This window comes from Sprattus sprattus (genome assembly GCF_963457725.1).
Source record: "Sprattus sprattus genome assembly, chromosome: 5".
Taxonomy (NCBI): domain Eukaryota; kingdom Metazoa; phylum Chordata; class Actinopteri; order Clupeiformes; family Clupeidae; genus Sprattus; species Sprattus sprattus.
Genome location: NC_137924.1, coordinates 8,498,015 through 8,510,450, shown reverse-complemented (window position 1 = coordinate 8,510,450; position 12,436 = coordinate 8,498,015). Strand labels below are relative to the sequence as shown.

The 12,436-nt window shown below is 45.6% G+C and overlaps 1 protein-coding gene across 2 annotated transcripts in view; it reads left to right on the top strand.

Annotated features, from left to right (window-relative positions):
• The window catches only part of epha3 (eph receptor A3), a 95,068-nt gene that overhangs the window by 16,153 nt on the left and 66,479 nt on the right, over nt 1-12,436 (top strand). For both annotated transcript variants that reach the window (XM_080839124.1, XM_080839125.1), the window contains exon 3: nt 2-662. In XM_080839124.1, the coding sequence (XP_080695250.1) occupies nt 2-662 (661 nt within the window). The remainder of the gene's footprint in view (nt 1; nt 663-12,436) is intronic.

Below are 12,436 nucleotides of genomic sequence, written 5' to 3'. Positions count from 1 at the left end.
GTGGGAAGAGATCAGTGGTGTTGATGAGCACTATACACCGATACGCACCTTCCAAGTATGTAACGTCATGGAGTACAGCCAAAACAACTGGCTGAGGACCAACTGGATTCCGCGCAACTCTGCGCAAAAAATCTATGTGGAGCTCAAGTTCACCCTCAGAGATTGCAACAGCATCCCCATGGTCCTTGGCACCTGCAAGGAAACCTTCAACCTCCATTATCTGGAAACGGACGAGGACCAGGGCTCCAAATTCCGGGAGCACCAGTTTTCCAAGATCGACACCATCGCGGCCGACGAGAGCTTCACTCAGATGGACCTCGGAGACCGCATCCTCAAACTGAACACTGAGGTGCGGGAGGTGGGCCCCATCACCAGGAAGGGCTTTTATCTGGCCTTCCAGGATGTGGGGGCTTGTGTTGCACTGGTTTCAGTGCGTGTGTACTTTAAGAAATGCCCTTTCATGGTTAGGAATCTGGCTATGTTTCCTGACACCGTGCCCATGGACTCCCAATCTTTGGTGGAGGTGAGGGGCTCGTGTGTGAACAACTCGCGAGAGGAGGAACCGCCCAAAATGTACTGCAGTACCGACGGGGAGTGGCTGGTGCCCATTGGGAAATGCCTGTGTAACATAGGCTTTGAGGAGCGGGGGACAGCCTGCCAAGGTATAGCCAGAATGTTTTTAATGCTTATCTTTCTTTCTCTCTCGCTCTCTCTCTCTCTTTCTCACGCACACACACTTTCAATTTCTTATTTCATCTCTCCCTATGTCTTTTTTTGTTTACCTACAATAACTTTATTTTACTTTTTCCTTCGCTATTTCATTTTCCTTCTCTCTTGCCATTTCTCTGTCCTTGCCTATAACTCTCTGTTTCTCCGTGCGCCTCTCCCTATTTGAATTGCTATTTGCTCTGTTTCTCTCTCTTTTCATTTCACAGATCATTTTCTCCTTTTATCACCATCTTCATGAGAAAAGTCTAAATGTTCAGCATCTCACCCTGCTGTGGTGTTGTTGGTGTTGTTGTTGTTGTTGTTGTTTATCTTTATGATCGGTTCAATATGTGCAACTATTCAAAGCTGTGTTCATAGTAGATATGTGTATTTTAATTTGTCACTTTATTTAAAAAAGAAGTAGCTACCTTGATAAGGGCTGAGATACAGAGATATTGTGTCATGATCTGTGATGACTTCAACAGACCCCAGATTGGACTATTTTAGTTGTATACAAGATCTTAAAGAAATGATTGTAGTGCGTGTAATTGTCCTTGTGTGTACGTGTGCAGGGCAAGGATGACTACGGGGGGTGGCTGACTGGACTGAATGAGTGCTTTGGGCTGTATGAGGGACAGCCGATGGCAGAGTATGAGTTTTAACTCTTTTGCCGGATAAGAGTTTTAGTCTGTGACTTTGTATTTGTGTAAGGCTTCTGTTCTTTTGGAAGGTTGACAAGGTAGCTGTTTCAGCAATCTGGGCTTCAGCTTTGCCTGTTCTGGGTCTGTCCGCTAAAACAGCTTGACATCCTGGATGTCTTTTGTCCCTTGTGCCTTTGAAAAGAATGTGAAAACAGAAATGTAAAATTCGGGGTTTGGGCCAGCTGATTTATTTTTGCTGTTTTAGTGTGTGAAATATATGTTTGACTAGTGTGTGTGTGTGTGTGTGTGTGTGTGTGTGTGTGTGCGTCTGAGGTTGAGAGAGGAGTAGAGGAGTGGTTCAGAGGACTGATAATAAATTGGCTGGCAGCTGGCTTTCAGAGAGAGTATTATTTGAGCTAAGCCTTTTCCCAGGAGAGATCACCACAGCTCATAAAGTGTTCAGTGTCCCCTCACTCCACTCCGACTTGCTCAGGAGATGTTTGGGGATTTTAGAATGTTGTATTGAGTTCTGAAGTACATTTTTGTGAATGCGAGCGTATCTCTGATGGGGCGGCAGCCCTTTACCATGAATAGAAGTGCCTTGCAGTAGGGCCACAGAGTTGGCTGCGCAACGTTCATGCGGAACAGCTGCAAGAATGGCTGGTTTGGATCAAGAAATGTATATGAAATGAAATGCGCTGTTCGGTAACAATAACCATACTCTTGGCTCCATTAACATATATCGAGCGCTTAGCGATTCAGAGATGAGGAGCTGGGAAAGCAAATGGTCTAAAGAGTGAGCGGTATTGAGTGGTATGTTACTGTTGCATGCTGGTAACTGGGTCATAACAGATGGGTCATAGAGATACAATGACCTCAGATGTGGTAGAGAATGGATGTGGAACGAGAGATTTTCTGTCAGAACAGTGACAGTACTAGTCACTGACTGGTGCCATTGGCCTTCAAAAAGTAGCCTGAAATAGATTAAATATGCGCATTCATGAATGAAAGTAAATAAGTTGTAGTAGGAATTGTGTCAACATGATGGGGAATGCCAAATGCACACAGAGAGACCATCTCCGATACACAAAGATACATTTTCTGAAATGGACTTCCCAAACTCACACAATGCTGTGTATGCACTTTTAAGAATGCACAGTTACCAAGGTATGTGTCTGTATCAGAAGCACTTTACATCAAATATATGTAACTTTTTGCCCTCTCCCCTCTTGCAGTACGGGTGGATTAAAATGTGAATTCAGCCAAAATGTGTCTTTGACTGAAACGGAATACAAATGCTGAACCCTGGGGCTGGCCGTACATTTCAAACAGCCCCGCATGGTCATGCATTTTTCCAGACTATTTTTTTCGTCGTGTGGTTTGGCTTGAAACAAACGGGATTGTTGGCATGGAAGGTGACTGGCTTATGCAATTTATCAATCTGAAGTGAGAGTTGTGGCATATTTGGCATCCGTACTCATATATAAGCGAGTCTTTTGTTTCAAGTGCACATTAATGCCATGGAGACAAAATGGAGGCTGACATATTTAGCGACTGGTTGATTGAAAGACTGAGTCAATCAGGGGGTTAAAGTGTAGCCCCATCATCAAGATTTACCCTGTCAGAAAGATGACTGAGACAAACTGCCCAAAAGACCAACCAGCCTTAGCTTTGCTTAGCATCCCTGTGTTAGCATGTTTGTGTTTGAGTTGTGTGAAAGTTTGGATGTATTTGACAATCTCTTATTAGTTTCGGGGGAGGCTAATGGAGGCTAATAAGGGCTTATGTTACTAGCACAGGACAGCTGCACCTTCACTTCCAAAGCCTGCAAGTGCATAAAGGAAGGGCCTGTCTTGAGAGATCGCCGACGCAGCCTCGCTGTGTTAACAGATTGATCACTGCAGTGGAGATTAAGACTTTCAGACGCATTCGGAGGTGTGCTGCGCAAATCCACTTTTGTCACTTTGGTTGTTAATCTATGTCATGGTGGGCTCTGACACTGCTGTGTTGGGGAGGCTGAGTGCCTCTTGTGAATATTTCATGGGGCAGAGACACATACTGTTTCCCGCTTGATGTTGTCAGCATGTATGCACTATGTGAGCCTAAATTACTCATACTTGGCATGCCGGGGTCTGGAGGGGCTGGGTTTGAAGACACCAAGCGGTGTGTTTGGTACGTGGAAGAGTATCTTAAATTCTCACCATTTATTGGCTGGCAGTGGAAGGTTATTTGAAAGGAACAGAGGACATGGCACTTCAGAAGAATGCAAAACAGCTTTGTTTGTGTGTGTGTGTTTGTGTGTGTGTGTGTGTGTGTGTGTGTGTGGGTGTGTGTGTGCACGCTTGTGTGTGGACGTGCATGTGTGTGTGCTCGGTGCAGGCGCCTGCGTGTGTTGGTGTAATTGTGTGGGTGTGTAAGTGTGTGTACTTGTGTGTATACAAACATATTTATATTCTTGTGTAAAACTTACGAACAGCCTGAATGTTCCTCTGCGGAGACATATGCTCTGCGTTAGAAGGTGGATAAAACATGGGGTATCTCATTATGCACAGCAGTGCTTAGCTGAGAGCTGATTTAGCAGGTAGAAAACCCAATAAAGACTAAAGATTCGCAGAGATAAATTGAAGGTCACATTAATTAGGTCCTTCTGCCTGAGTAAAAATGGTAGGATCAGGAGGAGGTAAGCCTTAACTGGATTGTATATTAGTCAATGTTTCCAGCAGGAGTCCAACTGGGCCAGCACAACAAGAGAGAACTTACTGCAGAGTGATCTTGAACTCTGCATTCTCCCGTGCTTTTAGACTAACTGTGTGTTTGAGGAGGCCCAGGAGTCCAACTGGGCCAGCACAACAAGAGAGAACTTACCTCAGAGTGATCTTGAACCCTCCCTTCTCCCGGGCTTTTTTAGACTAACTGTGTGTTTGACACCAGCGCTCTCAATGAAAGCCTCTCGGCTCATAGAAAGGCTTTATCTATCATCGTAACAGAGTGAAGCAGGTGAACAATCTGCAATCTATGTGAAATTCCTTAAACCATAATTTGATCTTAACACAACAAATAAAAAAGCCTAAACGAGCCGGATGTCTGTCTGTTTGCTGGCCTTCCCATGTTCACAGCTGCCACGGATCTCCTTTGAGAGCCCCCCAATGGTTTACATTCCTGCAGGATTTACCAGGATATACAATCCCTGCGCCTGCTATCCCTGATTAGTTATCAGATCTTATTAATGCCAATGAGGAAAGTGCAATGGGTCAGTTTAACAAGCCACTAAATACTTCTGCTATGAAAACTGCTTGAGTGAAGGCTAGGTTTAATACAGACTGACACATAGAATTTGTGTTTTTGGAGACACTTGAGAGCTGATAGGCTAATATGATGCCTCTTCTCATGACTGCAGTCCCAACTGCCCAGGTTTAGGGTCTGCATTGGCCCCTGCTTCTCTGTGAGAACGTTCTGAGACGTTCTGTTTCTCATATGGTTGTTGTTTTGATAGTGCTTTGTCTAGTGGAAAACAGATGAAAATACAGTCGAGAGACCCTTTGTATTTGAGAAAAAGTGAATGCAGCAGAGAGTCTGTCAATAAAGTTGAGTTTTTTTCCACTCTTTTCTGGCTTTGGGGAAACCCAGTTGAGATAATAACTCTGAAGTTAGTAATATAGCGTGCAGCTCAGCAGGGCGGGGGGTTGTGTGCCCGTGGTGGTTTGTTCGGGGCCGCACAGGACCGCTCATTAATTTCCTAACTCTTGATTTCCAAGGCTGTAGCTCCCTTAAGAACGCATAGTTAGGTTAGTTTGTGCAGACACAATTAACTGGCTGACTATAATCAAAATGATGCTTCACATCTTCTGAGCCCTGTTCCTTGGCTCAAAACATGAACATTTGCTGTGCGTTCATCCTGACATGTTTTCATTTAGTCAGAATTTTGTTCCTTAACTGTAGTAAGCTGAGGTTTGAGTCACAGGAAAACAACACAAGAGCTCCTGTTTGTTCTGTGGAGAGCAGTGTCCTTTGGCTCTGCCTCTCTGTGAGGTGGCGTGAATGCTCTGACTCATTCTGTCTGGTTGAACGTGATGATTCTGATTGGGGATCAAAAGAGGTACATCACATGTTGTGTGATTTCAGTTCATCTCTATCTAGGTCCCTCTGTCTCAATGATTTACTCACTACTCTCAGGCACACAGTTACTGACCATGTGTCCAGGTCTATGTCACACCAAACACTGATTGGGACCCGTCAGCTCTCTCAAACCATGAGAAATGTCCACCGTGGAATACGTAGTACTGCCTATGCTCTGCATTCAATTATATTAAATTGAATCAAATTAAATGTTCTCTATTTATATAGCGCTCATAACATTTGCCTCAAGGCGCTTTACAGAGCCCACTAAGAGCAGCCACTCTTCAGGTTATCTACGAGTGATTTAGTACCAGGTTCTTCACGAACATGCAGTGTATTGTCAGGAGAGGTGCTGCGCTTTTCTGGCCGCACCCTGACCCAGTCACGAACGGCTCTGCTCACCGGGACTGAGAGCCCCGGCTACTCCAGACCAACCGAAGCACTTAGGCGCATGGGTGTTGCTACGTCCAGGGATGCTACGGGAGGGATTCTGGCTTAAAGGCGTACAGTCATAATCTCGCAGATGGTTCGCACCAGTGGCTCCTCAGCCAAGTGCACAAAATAAATGTCTGAACCTGCGGTTCCTCTCGTACTGAGCAGGATTACCATTGCAACAACACATCATCAGTAGGGTAAAACTAACCTGTCTCACGATGGTCTGAACCCAGCTCACGTTCCTTATTAGTGGGTGAACAATCCAAAACTTGGTGAATTCTGCTTCACGGTGATAGTAAGAGCCTTCATCGAAGGATCAGAAAGCGCCGCCGCTATGAACGCTTAGCCGCCACAAGCCAGTTATCCCTGCGGTAAACTTTCTGACACATGCTGCTTGAAAACCCAAAAAGCCAGAAGGATCGGGAGGCCCTGCTTTCACGGTCCATATTCATACTGAAAATCAAGATCAAGCGAGCTTTCTTGCTCCACGGGAGGTTTCTGTCCTCCCCGAGCTCGCCTTGGAGCGAACGCTAAGGTGAAGGAGCTAGAAGCATTATTCCAACATACAGGAATCACTAAAGAGGAATGTTTTGAGTCTAGACTTCTATCACCCTCTATCAGGGGGTGTCAAACTCAAATACACAGAGGGCCGAAATAAAAAAAAATGGGTCAAAGTCGAGGGACAGACAGTGGGGCAAGCACTCGCGCTTCAGGCCTAGATTGACGTATGCTACCAACGCGGGGGACAGTGCATTGTGCGACTTTCAGTATTTGTGGTGCGTTCGACATACCAGCGGCCGTGGCACGACGACCTCTGATATATAGATTAATAGGAGATAAATGGATACTTTATTAATCCTGAGGGAAAATTAGGCGAGCCAAATGAAGTTTCACCATTGCTCATTCAAATCAATGGAACTTTTTTGCAACATGCTGAGGAGCTGGCGGGCCAGATTAAGACACATGCGCTCTAGATGGAAAGGGTGTCTGTTTCTTGGATGGATCGCTCCGCACACACACACGTGGCAGTCTCCAGTTGGATAATTATCACCATGACGACATGTTCCTGTCTCACCTGTTTGTTTGTGCGCCCAAACACTGAAGTTCTTTTTCACGAGCAGATTTGAGGAGCATGTCCTTGATGTCTTCCCCTTCTGGAACAAAAAGGCTAGTGTGTTGTAGTGTGCCATAATTTAAAACGACAGTATGTCTGACCCACTAAAGGAGCACGAGAGGAAGGAGGGGGAGGGAAAAAAAGAAAGAGAAAAGAAGTTGCTTCAGAAGTTACCCGCTTTTCCCCTCAGACTGCGTGTAGAACTGGATAGGAGTTTTTTCTGTAGGCGGTCTGATGCTGCCTCTCACTCTCACTCTTTCTCTCGCTCTCCTTTCCCTCTATCTCCTCCCTCTGTCATAGGAACTCAGCACTTGGCCAGTCTCAGCCACTGACCCATGAGTGTTGTGTTGGCTGGCATTTAGCCCCAATCATGGAGGAGGCATAGTGAGGGGTGAGGGAGAATTTTGTGTGCCATGGCTGAGTAACGCCACCATTCTTGGGCTTGATTCATCTCTTAGTCACTACACTCTCACATGCAATTTCCAGTCTGTTGGAGCCCTGCTTGCATGAGTCACGCACGGGCCTGTGTCCTGGGGATCTGACGGCACGGATATTTTTATTTCGCATTTCTTTGTGTGGAAAGTGGTTGACACCTTTTCGGGAACAAAATGCCCACTCACCCATCAGCTTGCTGACTTTGTTCTTGAGAGCACTGTCATTTTTAGATTTGCTCCGGGCCTTTCACGATGGAGTTATCGTTCATAAACTGGGGTCAGGTCCCAGATGGAAGCCATTAAAGGACCACTGAGGACTGACTGCGTTTGGTTTTTCTATCAGTTTAAGTGTGCGGACATTCTCTCCTTGTGTATTTTCTCTTGACGTTTTTCCAACAAATATTTTAGACCAAAGCATTTTCCGTCATAAAGTCTAAAGATCGGACGTTTTCCACTTGCAGATTAGAATGAGTGAACATATCCGAGAGTATTTTTTCTTGCATCACATACATAACTGTAAATTTTGGGTCTCAGTGGTCATATTAGCTATATGGACAAATTTCATATTGTCAAGGTGAGTTTCTGCAAAACTGATTAAAAACTGATTAAAAAACCGTGACCTAATGATCTACCTGTAATGTGTGTGAAAGGTCATTGTGTATAATACAATAGGGAACATCCTCTTTTTCCAAGGCCAGTCGTTTGATTGAGTTGATCACTGTCTCATCCTATGAGACACATGACTCCAGGCGGCCGATCATTTCAAGCTTATTTGACTTTATTGGGCGACTGGAAATCCACAGGGGTTGCGGAAATTGCAAATCTTCTTCCCTTTCACACTAAAGATTGTTGGCACGATATGATTGGCTGATTCGCTCCAGTTGTTCAAAACAATCAGGCTTGTGATCGGGGTTAGAATTTTGTAGTGTGATTCCTGTGTAGTATGTCAAGCAAAAGTCATAGTCCAGTATAAAGTTTTTGTTGTCTTGCTTTTGTGAAATATATGGACATTTTAATTAACTTAAGAATTCTTTTCTGGTGTGTCTTATTTAAGATATCTTTGTAGATGTATTGCTGCTTATTTTCAGCATATGCTTTTTTAGCCACACTCCCCAGCAAACACCCACAGAGATATTTGACTTTGTAAAATCCTGTCGTTCCACTTAGAATAACAAAACTAATTAAATGGGAGAAACCCTCAAAGCACTAATACTGTTTCCATGCTCAATCTGCTGTGGGGAATCTTGTGGGAAAGGGGCACTCTAAATAACATCGGGAGTTAGCAAACACTGCTTTTTTTTGGTAGCATTCCCAAAATCTTGACCAAGGAATTAATTACTGACATACACAAACCTAACCAAACGATATCCAGACAACACGAGCATGTCGGCCTCTCCGAAGCCATGCTCAATCCTGGGATCTACTTCACAAGAGTCTATTGAAGAGGCCAAAAGCTGTTTACTCTCTCAACTTTTCCTCTATAAGCGTACCTTCCCCGAGCGGGCCGGAGGAGAGAAAGCAAGTGAGAGAGAGGGTGAGAAAGAGAGAGAGGGTTTTCAAACTTCAAAGATGGTCACCACAGGCAGAGGAATGCAGGCCCCAGTGTCCAGATGCAGGCCGTATAGGGGCTGTTTATTTGGGATAGACCCCCGACGGTGGATGGGACACCCAGCCTGGGGGGGTGTGTGACTGTGATCGATGAGTGTGGTGCTGGCTTGACAGCAGGACAAGGCCTCACTGACAGCCTGTGTCCCAGCCCTCACTCAGGCTCCGCTGGCCCCTCAGTCGCACCACGCAGTCAGGGGGAAAATGGCCCATTCACAAGGACACGCACAAGAGAGGCCTCCTGCCAGTGGACGTCTGTTTTCTGAATTCATATTTCAGTTTTGATGGGACGGATATTTACTAGCTCTCCACTCAGAATTGTTGTGTGATGAGTTATGTGTCTGTAGCTCTGTGATATGCTGGGGTTTGCTGAGAAAAAAAAAAAAAAAACAAACATCAATGTAAGTTCTTCTCCCATGACTTTTCACCTTGGTTGTAAAACATATTCCTGCAGATTGTAAAACCAGTGTTAAAAGGCCATTCTCTGAAATAAGCCAGTGTTAAAAGGCCACTCTCTGAAATAAGCCAGTGTTAAAAGGCCATACTCTGAATTGCAGTGCAACCATAACACTGCCCCTCTTGGAACAGTTTCTATTTTAAAACAATATGGGAGCATTCTAGAACCTGCCGGTGAGAGCCCGGATCTGCCTCCCTCCGATTGGCTCGAGGGCACACGGAGTGTGAGTCCTTGACCTTGCCTTTTGAAGTTCCGGCTGGATTTTGTTGTTTGTCTCTTCCATCTTAATCGTGGCAGTAGGTGGGCCACCCCTTAACATCTCAGCTGGGATTTGTTGTCAGTGCGCCTCCCCAGACAGCTCTGTCGATTGGGTCAGATCATTACCTCCGGGCAGAGGAGAGGAGAGGACACATTTAATGCTTGCTGCGGCACAAGCCACTCCTCGACTCCAGTTATCTCCTAATGTTCAGTCATATTCACTTTAATGCCCATTTCCCTTGACATACAGTTAGCTAGAACCACTCTGTCACAGGAGATATTCTCCTTTGAAATTACTTCCATCAAATAATCAGCTCCATCATCAGCCTCTGCTTATAGTCCTCTGTCGCAGTACGGAACATCTTGAACCCAAGGGCTGCTTGTTGCTTCACTGCTATGCTGTATTGCTTGTGTTTGTTTACGTGAAGGTAAATGAGTACAGACTGGATGTGGTGTTTGTGAGAGAGTGTCCCTCGGGCCGTCCCAATCTTTCCCCCAGTAGCGGCTCCTTGCTCGGCCTCATGGGAGAGCCCTGAGCGTCCATGTGATGAAGTGGACATGCTGTGTACTGCCCCGCTCCACTGCTGTGTGTATAGCTCCAGAAAGGAATTGCTCAAAATAGTTTCTGTTCCTTGTACGGCATTCTGCTGGCGGAATGATTGGTGTGGGGTCAGTTTGTTTTTGTTGTTGTAGCTTGTTTTTGCTAGCGTTCTTCTTCTTTGGTTCGCTGACGTCCGAAGAAAAGCGTGTAATACATAACCTAATGTAATAATAACATCAAATGTGTCATCTCTGTTGAGGTTGGCATTACAATTCTCTGTGCTTATTTTCCACGAATATTTCTTAGACATACACACGTTGAGGATTAGCGTTGAAGTGTCTTAAAAAACGACGGAAAAAGCTTGACTGTGTCCTGACAGTTCCAGTGACACTTCCCTCACGGATGTGTGACAATGACAGTCACTGTACATTTCCAAAGCCGAGGGCCAGAGCGAGTTGAGAGCTGTGTGGTAACATCCTTCTGAAATGTAAACAGACACTCTGGCCTATGCTCCCTGAACCCGGCTGCCCCTCAGAACCAGGATATTGGAGGGGAACTCTGGTGTGTCCATGACCCCGCTGAGGGAAGTCTGTGTCTCCCAGTCTGACAGCACAAAGATGTCAAATCCCCTCCCATGCCAAATCCCAGCCAAAAGGGCCTTCAGAGCTCAGACTCAGCAGTGACAAGAGAAACTGTCACTGTCAAGAGGAATGCAGGAAGATGCCTCAGGGCCAGAAAAAGTGGAGAGAAATGTTTTTCCTTTTGTCTCTGGTAGCAGGGGAGAGATGAAAAGAGAGAGAGAGAGAGAGAGAGAGAGAGATGAAGAGAGAGAGAGAGAGAGAGAGAGAGAGAGAGAGAGACAGAGAGAGAGAGAGAGAGAGAGAGAGAGAGATGAAGAGAGAGAGAGAGAGAGAGAGAGAGAGCAGTCAAAAAGAGAAGGATGTTGGCAGCCAAGCTCTAAAGGAGGAGTACACCAGGAATGTCCATGCATCATTTCAGATAGACTGCAGTTTCTGCCCGCTCAGCTTATTAAAGGGTTTCAAGCTCCAGTGCCCTCGCACTGTTCTCCAAACCTTTTTAGAGGGCTCTCCACCTTGAATGCCAAGCATAACAGTGAATATTCCAGACCAGCAGTGCATGGAGGCTACAATAGCCACTCAGACAAATACTGTGATAGGGTAGTGTGTATTTGAGTGTGTGTGTGTGTGTGTGTGTGTGTGTGTGTGTGTGTGTGTGTGTGTGTGTGTGTGTGTGTGTGTGTGTGTGTGTATGTGTGTGTGTGTGTGTGTGTGTGTGTGTGTGTGTGTGTGAGTAATTGTGTGTGTGTGTGTGTGCGTGTGCATGTGTGTGTGAGTAAGTGTGTGTGTGTTTGTGTGTGTGTGTGTAAGTAAGTGTGTGTGTGTGTGTGTGGGGGGCGGGGGGGGGGGGGGGGGTTGCTGTGGCGTATCTGGATGATAGGAGCAGTTTTTTGAATCTGAGCCTAACCTCTTCAATGTGTTTCCTGAAGAGGTTTCGGTGTCGATTCTATCAGGAGTTGAGGATGTTGCCGATAGCCTCGGAGGCATTGTTGGGATTTTAATTCACATCGGGGATCAAAAGTTGTAATCTCTCCACTGGCTGGCTCAGGGGGGGGGTTCACAAGAGTGGTGCATGTCTGCTCTTTTGATACTTCTGTCACAGAAAGAGAGGGGGACAAAAGAACAACCTTTAAAGGCTGTGGTATGTCTCTCAGATGAGCGATGACCTTTAAAACAGACACCGTTGGGGAGAAGTGTCTTTAAAACGCACACGCTTTAAAACGCACACGCTTAGCGTTTGAGAGCCTAGACAGAGAAACCCACACGCCACAGGCAAGAGTCCAGCAAGATGGATACACCCATCAAAGGCAATCGACTTGGGAATGCTTTTTCAGCTCGCCCTTACTTATTAATTTTCAATATTTGTCCTGTTAAAAATCCTCCACTGAGATATTTGTCAGAGTGAATTAGACTGAATCTATGCCAAGGACAGTAATTAGGTTTAAAGGGATAATCATCTCTCTCTCGGTTTCCCATGGCTGCTATTTGCAAGGGAGGGGTGTAGGAGGATGGTACAGGCATAGCCTATGTTTAAGAAGAGCCAGTTTCA